The sequence below is a fragment of the Apteryx mantelli genome, chromosome 1 (assembly GCF_036417845.1).
Source record: "Apteryx mantelli isolate bAptMan1 chromosome 1, bAptMan1.hap1, whole genome shotgun sequence".
Taxonomy (NCBI): Eukaryota; Metazoa; Chordata; class Aves; order Apterygiformes; family Apterygidae; genus Apteryx; species Apteryx mantelli.
Genome location: NC_089978.1, coordinates 97,959,815 through 97,976,693, shown reverse-complemented (window position 1 = coordinate 97,976,693; position 16,879 = coordinate 97,959,815). Strand labels below are relative to the sequence as shown.

The 16,879-nt window shown below is 44.5% G+C and overlaps 1 protein-coding gene across 3 annotated transcripts in view; it reads left to right on the top strand.

Moving 5' to 3' along the window:
- Nucleotides 1–1,737: 1,737 nt before the first annotated feature.
- The window catches only part of EFHC2 (EF-hand domain containing 2), a 62,688-nt gene continuing 47,546 nt past the window's right edge, over nt 1,738–16,879 (top strand). For 2 of the 3 annotated variants that reach the window (XM_067289750.1, XM_067289751.1), the window contains exons 1-3: nt 1,738–1,816; nt 14,735–14,923; nt 16,704–16,854. In XM_067289750.1, the coding sequence (XP_067145851.1) occupies nt 1,775–1,816; nt 14,735–14,923; nt 16,704–16,854 (382 nt within the window). In that variant the 5' untranslated portion in view covers nt 1,738–1,774. Of the gene's footprint in view, nt 1,817–13,984; nt 14,036–14,734; nt 14,924–16,703; nt 16,855–16,879 lie in introns of those variants that run through there. The other variant, XM_067289752.1, reaches the window with a different exon arrangement.

Sequence of the window (16,879 nt, the reverse complement as noted above, 5' to 3'; positions counted from 1 at the left end):
ATTGAAAAGGATATTGGAGGATCACACGAACATACAAAGAACATCAGCAAATGCAGAAGTGGTCCGCTGCTGAAGTACGGGAAAGAGTTTCATGCCCTGCAGTGAGCCTTTCTGAATTTTTTCTTTCTCCTTCTTTTCTTCCTTCCTTCCTCCCTCCCTTCTCTCTTTCTTTCTCTTTCTTTTTTTTAATTTATGGCAAAAATTAAAAATGAAATATTTTATCTGAAACTGTGATTTTTGATATCACAATATTCTGACTAAATAACAATTCTGTTAGCAAATGCTGCACAATGCTGTTCCATGGGGGCTTTAGAGGGAGTGCCTCCTAGACTCATTTAGACCAAGTACATTGCCCATGCTGTTCCACAAGCCTCTTTTTCAGGGAGGAGAGATGATATGTTATGGGAATTTCATGGTCTGATGCATCATAGAGTATAAAATATGGCAGGGAAGATCCACTCCATCTATGAGAATAAGGACATTAAGCAACTGGAGTATGGCTCCCCTGAGACAGCATGATGGCATATCAGAATTGAAATATTTGGGTTTCAGCTAACAATTTTGTCCATTAACTCATTTTTCTGTTAAAAACAATTTCAGTAGGAAAAAAAAAAAAACATGAACAGCTTTAGGTAAAATGGAAGAATGTAATGTAACATGGTTGTTGACCTCTGGAATATGCTTTGGAGATCTGGATCTGGAGATTTGGAGATCTGGAATATGCTTTGGATCTGGAATGCATCTTCCCTTATTAACAAGGAAAATGTTAGTTCTATCAAAGAAAGAAACAATCCTCCCCTCCAAGCAACCCATGAGAAACTCTCAATATATTTTCTGTTTGAAATGTAAATTTGGGTGTAATACCACCCACTATATGAAGTGAATGTGATTAAAATAATGGTTCCTTTTATTTTCAATTAAAATGTATTTTAAATGTTTACCTTTCCTTACTAGAAATGCAAATGCAGGTGCATAATGTAGCACTGGGAAACCAGAAAGTGAAAACCCACTGACCTAGTTTCACCATCTCAGTGGACTAAAATGCAAAAACAAACAGAAAGATGTAAAAGCATCTCCCCTCCTCCAAACCCGCCAGGGCCCCAAAGTCAAACACACTGCATAAAAAAGTCGCAAAATGAAAAAAATAGAAATAAAAATTAATTCATGCAGAAAATGGCAAATATGGTGGGATCTGCCCCTTCTCTGTGACCACAGCCGCACTATTATTTTGGATGGAGAAAGTTTTTCAGTCAGAGACTACTGCCCAGGGGAAGGGGGGGAGGAGGGGTCGCATATCTGTGCAGAGTACACACAGCTTTGGGTCTGAAGTAAGTTTGGGGAGATTTGCGAGGAAGTCGGCAACGACTTCTACAAATGAAGGAGCAGTCGGAGCTACTCTGGCCACACCTGAGGCGCGAACACCCAAACGCTCCCCGGCGGGGCAGAACCGGCCCCTTGCGGGGAGACGCCCCCCATCCCCCGCAGGGGCCCAACGGTCGCCCTAGGCCAGCCCCGCGCGCCGGGCATAGCTAACGGTTGCGGGGCGGGGCGATGCTGCGGAGCGGGGAGGGGCCAGAGCGGGCGGCTCCCCGAGGCTTGGGGCGCGGCGGCACCGCCCCCTGGCGGCGGGGCGGGCGGTGGGAGGGGAGTGAGCGCTCCTCGGCCCCGCCCCTCAGTGACGTCGGCGGCCGGTCTCCGGGCAACGGAGCCCCCAACAGCGCGCGGTGGTGGCGGCGGGGGAGGCGGCGGCGGCGCGGGGCTGCTGGCGGGCGCCATGGCGCTGCCGCTCCTGCCCGGGGCCTCCTTCGACCGGAACGTGAGTGACGGCGGCCCCCGGTCCCCCTCCCCCCCCGCCGCCGCGGGGAGCGGGCGGTTGCCAGGCGCGGCGGTCACAGCCCGGTTCCCCGGTGCTCCTGACGTCCAGCGGTGCCATGCGATGACACGCAGGACCTGGGGGAACACACACGTTTAAAAAGCTGTGCTTTTTAAAGGCTTTTTAAAAAAAGCCTCAGTTCCAGGCCTTTCTGGAGAGCCTGGCAGCTGCCGTGGAACGGCTGAAACTCTCGTTGCATCTCTAACAAAGCGAAGTGGGGAGAGACAAGTGTGTGCAAATAAACTGAAAAGTTTTTGCAAAGGACGAAAAAAGTAGAGGTGATAATGTGTTTTTCAGAGCTGCCAGTACTATTAAGTACTCACGGCAGTCTGTGAATGTATAAGAAGATGGTATTTTTATCATGAGCTGCAATAGTGTTAAAAAAAAAAAGTTTGCTATCACTACTTCAGACTTGTTCAGCAAAAATAGCTAAAAATTTGCTGAACAGCACCTGTATCATTAAATAGTGCAGAAGGTAAGGAAGAATTTGGGCATGGCACTTCAGCTGATGCCTGTGGGAGACAGATGAAACATAATAGCCTTTCTTAAAAATCTTAAAATAAAAATATCCAGGAGGGAATCTGTTGTTCTCACACTTTGAACAAGCCGTGAGTGTCGGAGCCCTCAGTTCTGCAGCCTGGCTGCTGAGGCAGTTCCACTCAAAGACTATTATGCGAGGCAGTACTGTAGTTCAGGTGAAATGAGGAGATGGAGAGTTTCCAAAATTTGTCAAGACACATGTGTTAATGCCAGTGAAACCATGAGCATCAGTACCCCTTTAATACGAGGTGTTCCCGTGCTGTTAGCATAACTGGGAGCCCACTTTATGAGTAATGAATCAGTCCACATTAAGTGCAGTCCGGTGTAAAACCTCTGGCAGTTCTCTCTACCAGCTGGAGGCAACCATAGCTGCCTGGGTCACTGATGCACAGTACTGGTACAGGGAACATGCAGATGTGTAGAAACATGTGGACTTCTCAGCCAGATTTGGTGTGTCAGCATTTGCATGGATGCACCTAAACATAGGTCCTCTTGCAGCAGAAGCCCAGCTTACAAGCAGTGAGGATCTTTCAAGCAACTTGTTCCCTACAAACAGCAGGTTGGGTTGTTGTCAATTTAGAAGAAAAGGCTGCTGGTGATTGCAGCCCTCCTCTTTTCGTTTTGTTGTTAAATCCACATGTGGTTAGAAAATGTGTATAGGAGAATTTCAGTCCTGCACCCCTGTTTTCCTACCCATTTTATAAACGTTCTTCTCTTATCTGAGGTACTGAATCTAGTTGTTCATCTGTGCTGTTCTCAGGTGTTTTTTTTTTCCTGGAGAAGACTAGAGAATACTGTAAAAGCATATACATTTCTCACTTGGCAACCTTTGTTAAGTCACTTCTCTTCCGTCTCTCTTGCTGAATTCAATTTTGTATTGTAATGAATTGGTTGTGTATATGATGCTTCAGGTAGTGGCCAAGTGGGCACATGAGCAACAATGAAATAGATGTGTACCATTGCTGTGCGCTGGATGGAAGAAGAATAGCTCAGCTGTGTTATCCAGGACTTTATTGTTCTCAAGACTTCATTTGACCTTAACTGATAGGGAGTTTATGGAGTGTGATGGAGTTGTTGCTAGACCTCCACAGCAGCAATGAGGTGGCTTTGTCTCCATGATGTCTCTATTTCTGGAGGTATGGCATAGTGCTTGGCTTCACATGCTTGAGAAAAACAACCTATATATAGTGATGGACCCCCCATGCTGAATTACATACAGTCTCATAACCTGTATGTTATGAGAACTAAAGGTATGAAAACCAAGGCACAATTGTTATAAGACAGTATTGTAAAACCATGGTTATACTGTTGTTAGGGCTCCAAATTGCTGTTTTTGTACAGTCCTTGCTACAGTAGGGTTAATACTGATCATTAGCCTCTCTTGAAAAGGATTTCTAATCTTTGCTCAGTTGTTGGTTATTAGATTTTTTTTTCATATTGTTCCACAAATAAGGGTCCAAGAAATACATATTTAAAGAAAAAAAAGTTTGTCTACTATAGATATATTGAATAGGAAAAATGTATTTGCATCTGATAGTAATCAGAGCATTGCCATCAGTGCCTCATATCACACAGGAGTAGTAGTGGCAAAGTATCCCCTAAAGAAGGAAGGGCAGGGGACAGGCGATTGCTGCTTCTGTCAGTCCTCAGTTTATAAATATGAGTATTAATTTCACTCTAGCTCTTATCACTGTTCATACTACTGCTACAATCCTCTTTTCTCTTCCCCTAATGCTTCCGCCTGTCTCTTACATAGGCCAACAAAGAAGAAGGGTCTGTGAAGAAGGAAGGCAGAGGAAGAGGTGGACATATCCATTTTGTTTAACTTGGAGGTGCTTAGTAAGGAGACTGTGCCATTTCTGGAAACTGAGCTTTAAGGTAGTTAGGAACAAGGAGTCTAACTTGATGGCAATAGGGATTGGCTTTGGCAAATGGGGATTGAAAATCCTTTCATAGCGCTTAGGTCTTTGTGTCTAAGAGTCACACAGAATCACAGAATCACAGAATCACAGAATGGTTGAAGTTGGAAGGAACCTCTGGAGATCATCTAGTCCAACCCCCCTGCTCAAGCAGGGTCACCTAGAGCATGTTGCACAGGATGGCATCCAGGCACATTTTGAATATCTCCAGAGAAGGAGACTCCACAACCTCTCTGGGCAACCTGTTCCAGTGCTCTGTCACCCTCACAGTGAAGAAGTTTTTCCTCATGTTCAGATGGAATTGTCTGTGTTTCAGTTTGTGCCCGTTGCCTCGCGTTCTGTCGCTGGGCACCACTGAAAAGAGTCTGGCTCCATCCTCTTGACACCCTCCCTTCAGATATTTGTACACGTTGATAAGATCTCCTCTCAGTCTTCTCTTCTCTAGGCTAAACAGGCCCAGCTCTCTCAGTCTTTCCTCATAAGAGAGATGCTCCAGTCCCCTAATCATCTTTGTAGCCCTTCGCTGGACTTGCCCCAGTAGTGCCACATCCCTCTTGTACTGGGGAGCCCAGAACTGGACGCAGTACTCCAGATGTGGCCTCACCAGGGCTGAGTAGAGGGGGAGAATCACCTCCCTCCACCTGCTGGCAGCACTCTTCCTGATGCAGCCCAGGATACCATTGGCCTTCTTGGCCACAAGGGCACATTGCTGCCTCATGCTTAACTTGGTGTCCACCAGCACTCCCAGGTCCTTCTCCACAGAGGTGCTGTCCAGCAGGTCAACCCCCAACCTGTACTGGTGCATGGGGTTATTCCTCCCTAGGTGCAGGACCCTGCACTTGCCTTTTTGTTGAACTTCATGAGGTTCCTCTCCGCCCACCTCTCCAGCCTGTCCGGGTCTCTCTGAATGGCAGCACAGCCCTCTGGGGTATCAGCCACTCCTCCCAGTTTTGTATCGTTGGCAAACTTGCTGAGGGTGCACTCTGTGCCTTCATCCAGGTCATTGATGAAGAAGTTGAACAAGACTGGACCCAGCACTGACCCCTGGGGGACACCGCTAGCTACAGGCCTCCAACTAGACTCTGCACCGCTGATCATAACCCTCTGAGCTCTGCCCATTCAGCCAGTTCTCAATCCACCTCCCTGTCCACTCATCTAGCCCACACTTCCTGAGCTTGTCTCTGAGGATGTTATGGGAGACAGTGTCGAAAGCCTTGCTGAAGTCAAGGTAGACAACATCCACCGCTCTCCCCTCATCTACCCAGCCAGTCATTCCATCATAGAAGGCTATCAGATTGGTTAAGCATGATTTCCCCTTGGTGAAGCCATGCTGACTACTCCTGATCACCTTCTTGTCCTCCACATGCTTGGAGATGGCCTCCAGGATGAGCTGCTCCCTCACCTTTCCAGGGATGGAGGTGAGGCTGACTGGCCTGTAGTTCCCTGGGTCCTCCTTCTTGCCCTTTTTGAAGACTGGGGTGACATTGGCTTTCTTCCAGTCTTCAGGCACCTCTCCTGTCCTCCATGACCTTTCAAAGATGATGGAGAGTGGCCTAGTAATAACATCCGCCAGCTCCCTCAGCACTCGTGGGTGCATCCCATTGGGGCCCATGGATTTGTGGGTGTCAAGTTTGCTTAAATGATCTCTAACCCGATCCTCCTTGACCAAGGGAAAGTCTTCCTTTCTCCAGACTTTCTCTCTTGCCTCCAGGGTCTGGGGTTCCTGAGGGCTGGCCTGAGCAGTAAAGACTGAAGCAAAGAAGGCATTCAGTAACTCTGCCTTCTCTGCATCCTTCGTCACCAGGGTACCCACCCCATTCAGCAATGGGCCCACCTTTTCCCTAGTCTTCCTCTTGCTACTGATGTATTTGAAGAAGCCTTTCTTGTTGTCCTTGACATCTCTTGCCTTCTCCTTCTGGTTGAGTTCTGCCAGGAGCTCCTTGCTCATCCATGCAGGTCTCTTACCTCCTTTACTTGACTTCCTACTCATAGGGATGCACCTCTCTTGAGCTTGGAGGAAGTGATGTTTGAATATTAACCAGCTCTCTTGAACGCCCCTTCCTTCTAGGGCCCTAACCCATGGGATTCCTCCAAGTAGGTCCCTGAAGAGGCCAAAGTTTGCTCTCCTAAACTCCAGGGTTGCGATCCTACTCAGTGCCCTGCCTCCTCCTCGCAGGATCCTGAACTCCACCATCTCATGGTCACTGCAGCCAAGGCTGCCCCCGATCTCCACATCTTCCATCAGTCCTTCTTTGTTTGTTAGTACAAGGTCCAGCAGAACACCTCTCCTTGTTGGTTCCTCCACCACCTGTGTCAAGAAGTTGTCACCAATGCTCTGCAGGAACCTCCGGGACTGTTTGTGCCTAGCTGTGTTGTCTTTCCAGCAGATATCGGGGTGGTTGAAGTCCCCCATGAGAACCAGGGCCTGGGACCATGAGGCTACTTCCAGCTGTCTGTAGAAGGCCTCACTGACTTCCTCATCCTGATCAGGTGGCCTGTAGTAAACACCCACAACAGTGTCACCCATGCTAGCCTGCCCTTTAATCCTTACCCATCAGCTCTCGACTCGCTCTTCATCCACCCCTAGGCACAGCTCAATACATTCCAGTTGCTCTCTCACATAAAGAGCAACTCCGCCACCTCGCTTTCCTGGCCTGTCTTTCCTAAAAAGCACGTAGCCATCCATGACAGCACTCCAGTCATGCGAGCTGTCCCACCATGTCTCTGTAATGGCAATGAGATCATGGCCCTGCGACCGCACTCATATCTCTAGTTCTTCCTGTTTATTCCCCATGCTGTGTGCATTGGTGTACAGGCATTTCAGGGAGGTGATCGAGCATGCAGGTTTCCCAGGAGGGGTAAAAGAGGATCCTCCATAGCCACATCCCATGCGCACTTCCCTGGCTGCATTCACCTGCTGGAGGTGTCCTGACTTGAGCAGTTTTTTGCCAACTACCCTGGCACTAAAACTTTCCTAGTTTAAAGCCCTCCTTACCAGGTTGGCCAACCTGTTGGCAAAGACCCGCGTGCCACGCCTCGTGAGGTGGATCCCATCTCTCACCATCAGTTGTCGATCTTCAAACAGGGTCCCATGGTCGTAGAAACCAAAACCCTGTTGCCAACATCAGCGGCGCAGCCAGTCGTTAACTTGGAAAGTCCATCTCCTCCTCCTTTCATCCTTCCCCCTCACTGGCAGGATTGAGGAGGAGATGACCTGGGCTCCCAGACCCTTGACCACCATCCCCAGAGCTCTGAAATCCTGCTTGATGGTCTCCAGTTTGCCCTTGGTGTCATTAGCGCCCACATGGAAGAGCAGCAGTGGGTAATAGTCCAAAGCATGGACAAGCCTTGGCAGTCTTTCCATGGCATCTCTCACACGAGCCCCCGGCAGGCCACAAACCTCTCTAGACAAGAGGTCAGGTCGGCAGATAGATGCCTCCGTCCCCTGCAGCAGGGAGTCCCCCACAACAATCACCCGCTGCTTCTTCTGGGCGTTCCGGCAAGGCACAGGGTCTGTTGTTCCAGGTACTTCCCTTGCAGCCATGCCCATCTCCTCCTCATCCTGGAGGGCACTAAACCTGTTCTTCAGCTTCAAGTCTTCCGGAGGAGTAGGAGCCTTTCTCCTGCTACGAGCAGTGACCAGTTTCCAACCTTCTTCTACGGTGTTATGATGTACCGTTTCACACGGCACAGAGCCCTCCGGCAACTCCACTGCTGCGGGGGATTGGGACTCCTGGAGCTGCACAGTCTCCGAAAATACCCTGTCTATCTCTTGCTCATCTTCTCGGATGCTGCGCAGCCTACTGACCTCCTCCCGTAACTCCCTTACCTGACGACACAACTCGCCAACAGCAGCACACCTCCTGCAGGAGAGGTGACAGCCAGCCCAGGCCTCCCGGAGAGGCCCCAAGCACTCCCTGCAGCCTGAGACCTGCAGAGCTGCATCTGCTGTCAGAGGGTCGGTCTGGGTCGCAGCCTCTGACACAGCAACTCCAACAGCCACTGGGGAATGTGCTCTGCGGCGTGTGACAACCATACTTGAGGAAGCATACACGACAGGGAACAGAAACAAAGGTACCTTCGTGCACCCTTCCGCGTGAACTGCTGTGCAAACTGCTGCCTCTGTTCGCTGCCTCTGTTAGCTGTGCAGGCCCCTGTATTACTGCTCTGTTATTAAGATTACTATTTCTAGATAGCTCTACCAAGAATGTTTTCTCTCTCTTTAGTCTATGAGCAGAAAAGCTTCATCATAGCTGACCGCTTCTTTCTGCATCAGCTGAAAACAATGGACTGCAAGGACCAGCGGCTCACAGCTGCCCCTGGTGCTGGCACTGTGTAAGGCAGAAAGCACTGTCTTAGTTATTCTTTGACTGTTATTGACTGATGCCTGTTTCCAATTCAGCAGCTTCCCCGAGAGCAATATTACTACTGCAGTTCTATTTAATCCTGACAAAATATAACTGCTTGGGCATCACAATTAATTAGAAGCGAGGCTAATATACCAAGGTGATACACACTTTTAAAATAGCTGGAGTGGTTCCTATGGTAACGTAACATAACATTTCCTTTGCACTAGATGAAGAGCAGGGATGAAAGTGACAGGCATAGCAGAAGCATTGCCATGTGTGATGTTTGGTTTGACTGGGGGGGAGAAGAATGATTGCCACCAGAAGGCATCTGAAGCATAAAATATTTACTGCCTACAAAGAGAGTAAAAGGAACTCTCCTCTTTCTTTCAAATCTCTCTTAAATCAAAATTACCGTAGTTTGGAAACACACAAGTCCATCTGTCAAATAACCTTCCTTTGCCTTCTTTAAAATTCCTGTTCTTTGAACATAAGTCCATAGATAACATGCATTACTGATAAGCCCACTGCAGCTTATGTTCACATGTGGGCAATCAGAAGATCTTACAATAGAGCAACCTGGCATACTCGTGAGTGCATATTAGCCTATCTCCTGCTTGCTTGCTCAGGCTCTGTCTTCAGAGGGCTAGTTAGTGGGTAGAAGTAAGGCCTTTCCCCTTAGCCAGGGCTGTGGATAGCTGATATTGAAATTGTTCAATAGCAAGATTTTTAGCTTTGTCCATACAAGTTATATGCACATCACTATTTGTCAGGAGAGAAAATTATGTATTGTGATAACCATGTTTAATCCTCTCTCTGGGGAAATGTAGCATGTAATAGATTTGCTATATTGCTGCAAAAAAAAGAGTTTGTGCATTTGGAGTCTGAGTTAGATATGGCTCTGGTTGCAATACAATAGCATTGTTGCTTCCTTTGTTAGTGCTACAGATCTACCTCCTGTTGTAAAAGGCAGCTGTCCCCTCTCATATCAGGTTAATGTTCTTGCCTTATATCAGCAGCTAATGGAGATGACTGTATATTCATACGGGTCAGATTTACTAGATTCTAGCTGACCAGTGTCTTCTTGTGTCTGAGGTTTGAAATCCCTGTGGCAGAGAGAATTCTTTCCAGCAGTTCTGTGTGGTATTTCTCAGAGAATCAGGCAGTGAGTTTACAGATCTCAGGGGGAAAATACATACTTGAGAATATCAGTTTCTGTGGCAAACTTTAGTGATACAGCGCAAATTCCCCATCTTCCCTGTTGGTTTATTGCAGCAGCTTGGAATTGCCCTCAGCTGTGCTACTGTGGCTGTCCCTGTGTTTCCTGGCTTAAGTATTTTCTACTGCTCTGTAATTGTTGGTGCCAAAATGGGACATTGGTTTTTCTTGACAGAGTGCTTTCCAACCTCTTATAAGTAAGTTGCCTGCTGTGCCTTCCCCTGCTCCTCACCCTTGCATTCTTTCCTGAACCCCTTCCACTATCTCCTGCCCCTCAACCCTGCTCCCCCTGATCTCTGTCCCTTCACAGTCTCCAACCCCAAACCTTCCCCTAGCTTTCCATCAGTGTTGCATTTTGGACTCTTTCACTTGTATCCTTCTGTTGCCTTGTCTCAGGCAGTACTAGCCCAGGCAGGAAGAACAAGCTAAGAACTCTGCTGCAGGCTGTGTGTATCATTAATGTTGATGCACGTTCTTCTGAGATGTATTAGAGGGGCACCACACTTACTGGGAACAATGTCTTAAGGTGATCGTCTTTGTAAAATACCACTTACTTCTAAACCTACTGGAATCTCTGCAGGAAGCTGGGGATGATACATAACTTGAAAATCAGTAGCTTACATAAGACTTTTCACTAAGAACCTAAGTGCTAACTTTGTGAAAGATGCGACTTGTATCATGGGAACTTCTGCTACTTGGCTCATCTGTCTGTCTGCTGATGGGTGATCGGTGCTTTCCACAGGGAAGGGGAGGTCAGATGAATTTCACTGGCACAGTGTGAAGTATTTGCATTTGTTTCCAGTGTTTAGCTGAAGCAACCAGAACACTGTCTGTATTGGCAGACTAGAGTAGTTCAGAAATGTCGCAGTTCATCCTGATACAGGGTTTGAGCAGGACCTCCACAGTGCAGCTGCTGTTCTCAAGGTGGGAATTAAAATGGATACAGGAAGGAGTACCAAACTGCTACCAGTGGCTTCTGCCATAACTCCTCGTGGGACTTGGTTAGCAACACATGACCCCTGACACAGTGCGTGTCACAGGGCTCCCTCTTCACTCCAGTATATATGGTCAGAAATGCCCAGTTGTGTTTGGCTGAGCTGAAACGTGCAGCTCCCTGACGAGTTTGCTGTAACTCTGTACCAGAGCATTAAAGAGTAAGATGCAGAGAGCATGAGGCAGAGTGTTCCCCCAAGGACTGCAGTAGCTGAGTTTGCAAAGCCAATAGCTGCAGTCAGAGAATCATGACCTTTGCATTACTCACTATTGAATGTATCCTCGGTATTTATTTCAGGCTCACCACACAGAAAATGACCAGCTTTGTTCAGCAGATGTACTGCCTGCTTAGTTTAGCTGCATTAGCACAGCAGACATAGTAAAAGCTCTTTTGCTGTACTGTCACATATTTCCTTTAAAACTCATTTAATATTGCTGTGGATGTAATGTGATGTTCTGTCACTATTTTAGGCTGGATGCGGTCTGAGTTCATTAGCTAAAGTTTCCCAAATGTCATTTTTCTCTTTTGTGATCTTCAATTATAGTTACTCTTTTTCTTAAACTTTCTTTTGTTTTTTAAAGACATATCGTGTTCAGATTTTTACAAAAGATTATTTTGTGTATAGATTTAGTAATTTGCATAGAGAAGGTGCTGATAAGTAATTCTGTGATTAATAATCTAAAATGGTCTTTCTGTAGAACCCTAAAAATTTACAAGAATTCCATGAAGGATTCTTAGTAGAATTGCAGCTGTTGGGCCATATATTTTTCCTATCAAATTGTGAACTATGTTGCGATTTCACCACTAAATTCTGGAAAATTTGCAGCAGGAGCAAACCTGGATTACTTTGACAAACACTTTAACACATAATAACTAACCCAAAACTAGAAACAGATCAACAGAAAATTCTTCTAGGAAAACCTTTGAGGACGTAAAAAAACTCTCCTTTGCCCAGAAAAACTGCCACCCTCGCTTGCTGTGCTTTGATAACTATGCCTTTCTCCCTAACTCATTCTTTTGTAATAGGGGGAAAATAACTAAATACTTGCTGTGCCAAAATCTGAATCTGTTCTGTAGATCCTTCAGCATAAATCAGATGTTTCTGCCTAAAAATTTCCCTTTTAAAACTCAGCTTGACTATGTTTATTCTACATCTGAATGGATAAATGCAGAAAGCTCCCTCCCGTTCTGACTTCTTCCCAACTTTCTTTAGCAGCCTACTGAGGGACAAAATTAATAAAAAGAAAAGTAGAACAAGAAAGGGCAGTTCAGTAGAGTCCTAAAGAAAGGGAGAAAACCTTCCTGATGGCAAATTTTCCACAAAGGAGGTGCCAGACCCCAGAGAGTGCCCATAACTTCCAGTATCCTTTACCTGGAGAGGGCCTATGTTGAGTTCATCAGGGGAGAGTGGGATGATCACATAAAGATCTCCTCCTAATGCCTAAATGTCAGTGCTTAGAGTGTGCACTGAAGCATGAGATTTTATATCACAGGTCAAAAAATGTGCTGATGCTAAATATTTTATTTTGGACATTATTCCTGCAAATATGCAGCTCTTCTTTTAATCTTGTTAGATTCTTGGCTTGAGCAATGCAGTGTGGCAGGGGTGCCCACAGGCTAACTGCTCATTACACGAACAAGTATTTCCTTTTATTGATTTTCAACTTTATTCAGTAACCCTTGTTCTTAAGTTATAAAAATTATATGGTTCAGGAGTACTTCTTTTCCCCTTTGTATCATTCTTTACACTTGATACTTGCCATGTGCCCTTTTACTCACCTTTTTTCAAAACACTGCTTGCCTTTTAAATACCTTCTTTGGGGAAGTGCTTCCATACTCTCAGTCATTCCCACCTGCAGTATGTGAACCTTCTCTTATTTTGCGATATCTGGTTGACTAGTCCTGCTTTTGTTATCCTAAGCAAAGTATGGCCATTTATTATTATGGCTTTTAATATAATCAGTTGTAAAAATAATAAATCGTGTATTATTTTGCATACCACTATCCTTTTCTTTCCATAGCCAAACTAGCGTTTTAAATACAAATTAAATTAAAGTCTTGTCCGAGCTGCTCATATCAGTGGCAGCTCCCCTTCCTGAGTGACTGGATTTAGACCACTGCAAGGTAGGTGAACAGTTCAGGTTTTAACCTTCAGTGTGCATTGGTTTGTATATATGAGCATTGAATGTTATGAGCCATGAGGTTGGTTAGCTGCCTTTGAAATTCCTCATACTTTTTCATTTTGGCAGGATGAAGTAACTACTCAGTTACTTTCAGATTTTGCTTATTCACTGCTTGCACTCTTCCAGAACATTGCTGTACTAAACAGCACTGAGTGTATTACGTTATCCTGGAGTACTTGAATGTTGCTATGATGAAAAATGATTGTTTGTTCCTGCTCTTTGTTTTTTCTCTTGGCCAATTTTTGGTTCATGATGGTAACTTAGACTAGTCTACACTTTTTGGGGGGTACCATTTTAATTATATGTGTGTGATAATTAGTGTTCCCTACTCTTCCACATGTAGCAGAAGAGGTGATTTTGGCACTCTGCTACTTTACCAACACATCTGCTTGAGTGCTGCTATTCAACCTCCAGCAAGTCTTGCTGTCCAGCCTTTACATCTACCCAGGGCCTTCTCTGTGCTCACCACTCGTAACAGCAGTTTTCCCCTGCTCCAGCCTCATCTTTTCTTTTTGTGCACCCATCCCATGCTGAGGGAGGACACAACTGCTGTAGTCTCCATCTCCCATTGCAAGGTGCACCAGGGTGCAACTACCCAGTGCCTTTCCTCTGCCTTTGCAGCCAAAGTGTTTCAGGCTTCTTTCAGGGGAGTGAGGAAGGGAGGAATAGCAGAGTGAGGGGAGCTAAGGAGTCGCTATTGCTGCTCGTGGAAGGAAGGATTAGTGGAGCTTTCTGTTGACTTTTCCTGTTTCCCTTTCCTCTCGTGTGAGAATGGTGTGATGGGCTGTTAGGGGATTGCTGCCTGAGCGCAGCTCACGCTGGCTGCTTCTGTAGAAGGGAGCAGGCCAGCAAAGCAGGCAGCTTATTAGAGGGGACATTGCCACAGGCAGGACTCAAATTCAAGTGAGGCCAGAGGCTTTTCTGCATCATTTCAAGACTGGCTCCAGCCCTAGCCAAGAAATGTGAGTAGGCAAGATGGGTTTCTTTGCAGTTGGTTATGCATCTTTTTTAGCACTCCATCCTTAATTGCCTGAAAAATAATAATAATATAAAGAAATCACTGCAGAGACCTTCTTTTGGAATAAGCCCAGATGGAATTAATATTCTGTCTTCTGATTCAGGCCTGGCCTCCTAAAATTCAAATGTATTCACTAGTACAGAGCTATTTATTTTGTACTCTGGAATGCAAATGTAAATAAGATCTTTGACATAAGTAATGAGAGAGGGCTGTTCTTTCGGTACTCTTGAACCATTTCCATTTGTCTTCAGGAGTGCTTCAGAAAAGGCTGTTCCTCTCTACCTTTAGGAACAATTCTCATGGGTGACTCACTTCCTTTTGCCACATGCCTTAATTTCAGGGAATGAGGTGGGGGAAAAAGGCCAGGATTATCCTGTTTCTCAGCCTGGGCAAACTGCTGGAATTTTTTTTCATTTTCATCAATAAGATGGTCCTGCAAATGAACCACAGAAAGATGTCACTTGAGTTGCAAAATTCAAGTTGTTACAGGTTTTTAGAATCTGTATTAAAAGTAGTTCTAGAGAAGCTTTTACATGATTAGTCCCCCTTGCCAGCTGGTTAACTCTTATGGATTAAAAAACAAACAAACAAACAAAAATGACCCAGTTGTTTTTTTCTTTCTTTTCTTCTAAACTTTTGACAGCTAGGGAAAGAGAAGTTCCACAAGTCTCAGCTCTGGGGTTACTGCAATAATGTTGCTATGCTGGTTGGAGAAGATAAATCTGGAATAGGAGGTGAACCGTTACCGGGACAGAAGCTGAAACCTAAATACAGTGCATTTCCTAGGGAGATAGGAAGTGATGCTCCTGCTTGGGTAGCGTTTGACAAACAGGTATGTAGAAATCTGTATCTGTTACCAAAGGATGTTTTCTATGATTAGATACAATATGACAAAGAAGGTATAAGGATGAATTTCAGTTAGTCAAATACCTGAAAAGATTATTTTGTGCATGCAAAAAAAGTTCCTAGATAAACAAAAGGAGTGGTAGTATTTATTTTTCTGTAATATTGGTATGTTGGGCAATTAATGTAAACATATGTCATGCCATACAACAACATATAAAAATACTGCTGCACTGAGGTACATCTCCAACAGTATATAATAAAGGGGGGTGGTTGATTTACTTCTTTTTAGTGAAAAAGATGGCAAAAAAGGAATTATCTGGCAACCTAGGAAGAAAAATGGGCTCCTTTGCTCCCCCTCCCCTCTTTCTTTTTAATAAGCAAACAGCAAACGTAGTTACAGGAATGTGAGGTAAGCCCTGGTCTGAGAATCTGCATGGGCACACAGGGAACATTAACCACAATGGAGGGCCATAGACTCAGAATTTACTTATCCAGACATGTTTGCTTTCAGAAAGTCCCGTTGACTTTTGTGTGATCCATTCATGTGTAAGGATATAGGTAGATTGTGTCCTTTGTAGACACAAGAATTTAAAATTACTGTATTTTTATTTTGTAAGGATATAGCAACACCTTTAAAGTTAGAGAGTTATCAAATAACTGTATTCTATGGTGCTTTGAATTTTGTAGCACACTCATTACTTCCGATGTTTAAATTTACATTAAATTCTGCTTAGTGATATTTTATTGTACCCACTTGAAACATAGGGAATAGCTAAGTTTTCTTTTTTTCCAGTGCTTCATTTTGTCTAATGAATCAAGATTAAAGGTTATTGAATTTATTAAATATAACTATTATGAAAATGAAGTATAAATTAGCACTGATTTGAGCCAAATGTGCTGAGGAGGAAAACCTAGTTTTTACTAATGCCTTCTCACACATTTAACAACACAAGCATCCTGGTTGATAGTGCACTACTAAATAGATATTTCTTGCACACTCCTTTTAAGTTGGTCTTGGTGATTAAAGACCATGAATGATACCAAGACGTGCAAAATTCACATAGTGCTTTGCAAAGCTTTAGCTGGGGTGTCCAGACATAAAGGTCTGAGCACCTCACCTACAAAGGTTTTTTTTCTGGGATTATTGCTATTGCAAGAGACCATGAAGGCAAGTTGGTATATTCTCTGAGATTTCCCCCCATTGCTGAATTGCAGAACCAGGTAAGTTTTGAAATGACCATCTTACACATCTCAGAAATGACTTCTGGAAGAATGTCGTTTCTCTCTGATAGTCTTCAGTACCATTCATTAGACAGCTTGCAGGATCTGCTTAAAAATAACTCTCCTTTCCACTTATCTCAACAGTAAAGCCATTACTGTCAGAACGCGCTTTATTTTCCAACAATTCATTGAATAGAAATATAAAATTTGCTTCAGGATCTAGGTAGCTCATTGTGCTGTCAAAAGTGCTTTGTTCAGAAGATTTTGCAAGCAGCCTGCTGATATTTTTATATTTGATTTATTTCTTTACTTTAGTGTTCCATCTCTGCTTAGATGTTGTGGTAATAAAAATGCCAACCAAAGAATTTTAAATTTATGTGATTTAATGTGGATTTCATTCTTACATTTCTGAGAAATAAATCTACCTCATGAAATCCATACACTTAGTTAGCTTATAATCTATACAAGTTTATTTTATTGACGTGTTCTGCAAAAGCATTGATTGAAGATTTTGCTTCATTATATTTATTTATCGTTCTTAATAGGTATTGTCTTTTGATGCCTATTTTGAGGAGGAAGTGCCTGACAAAAATCAAGAGCTATATAGAATAAGACATTGTAAAATATACTTCTACCTTGAAGATGATACAATCCAAGTGGTTGAACCCCAAGTGAAAAATAGTGGCATAACTCAAGGTATCTATTTTTAATAGCACTCTAC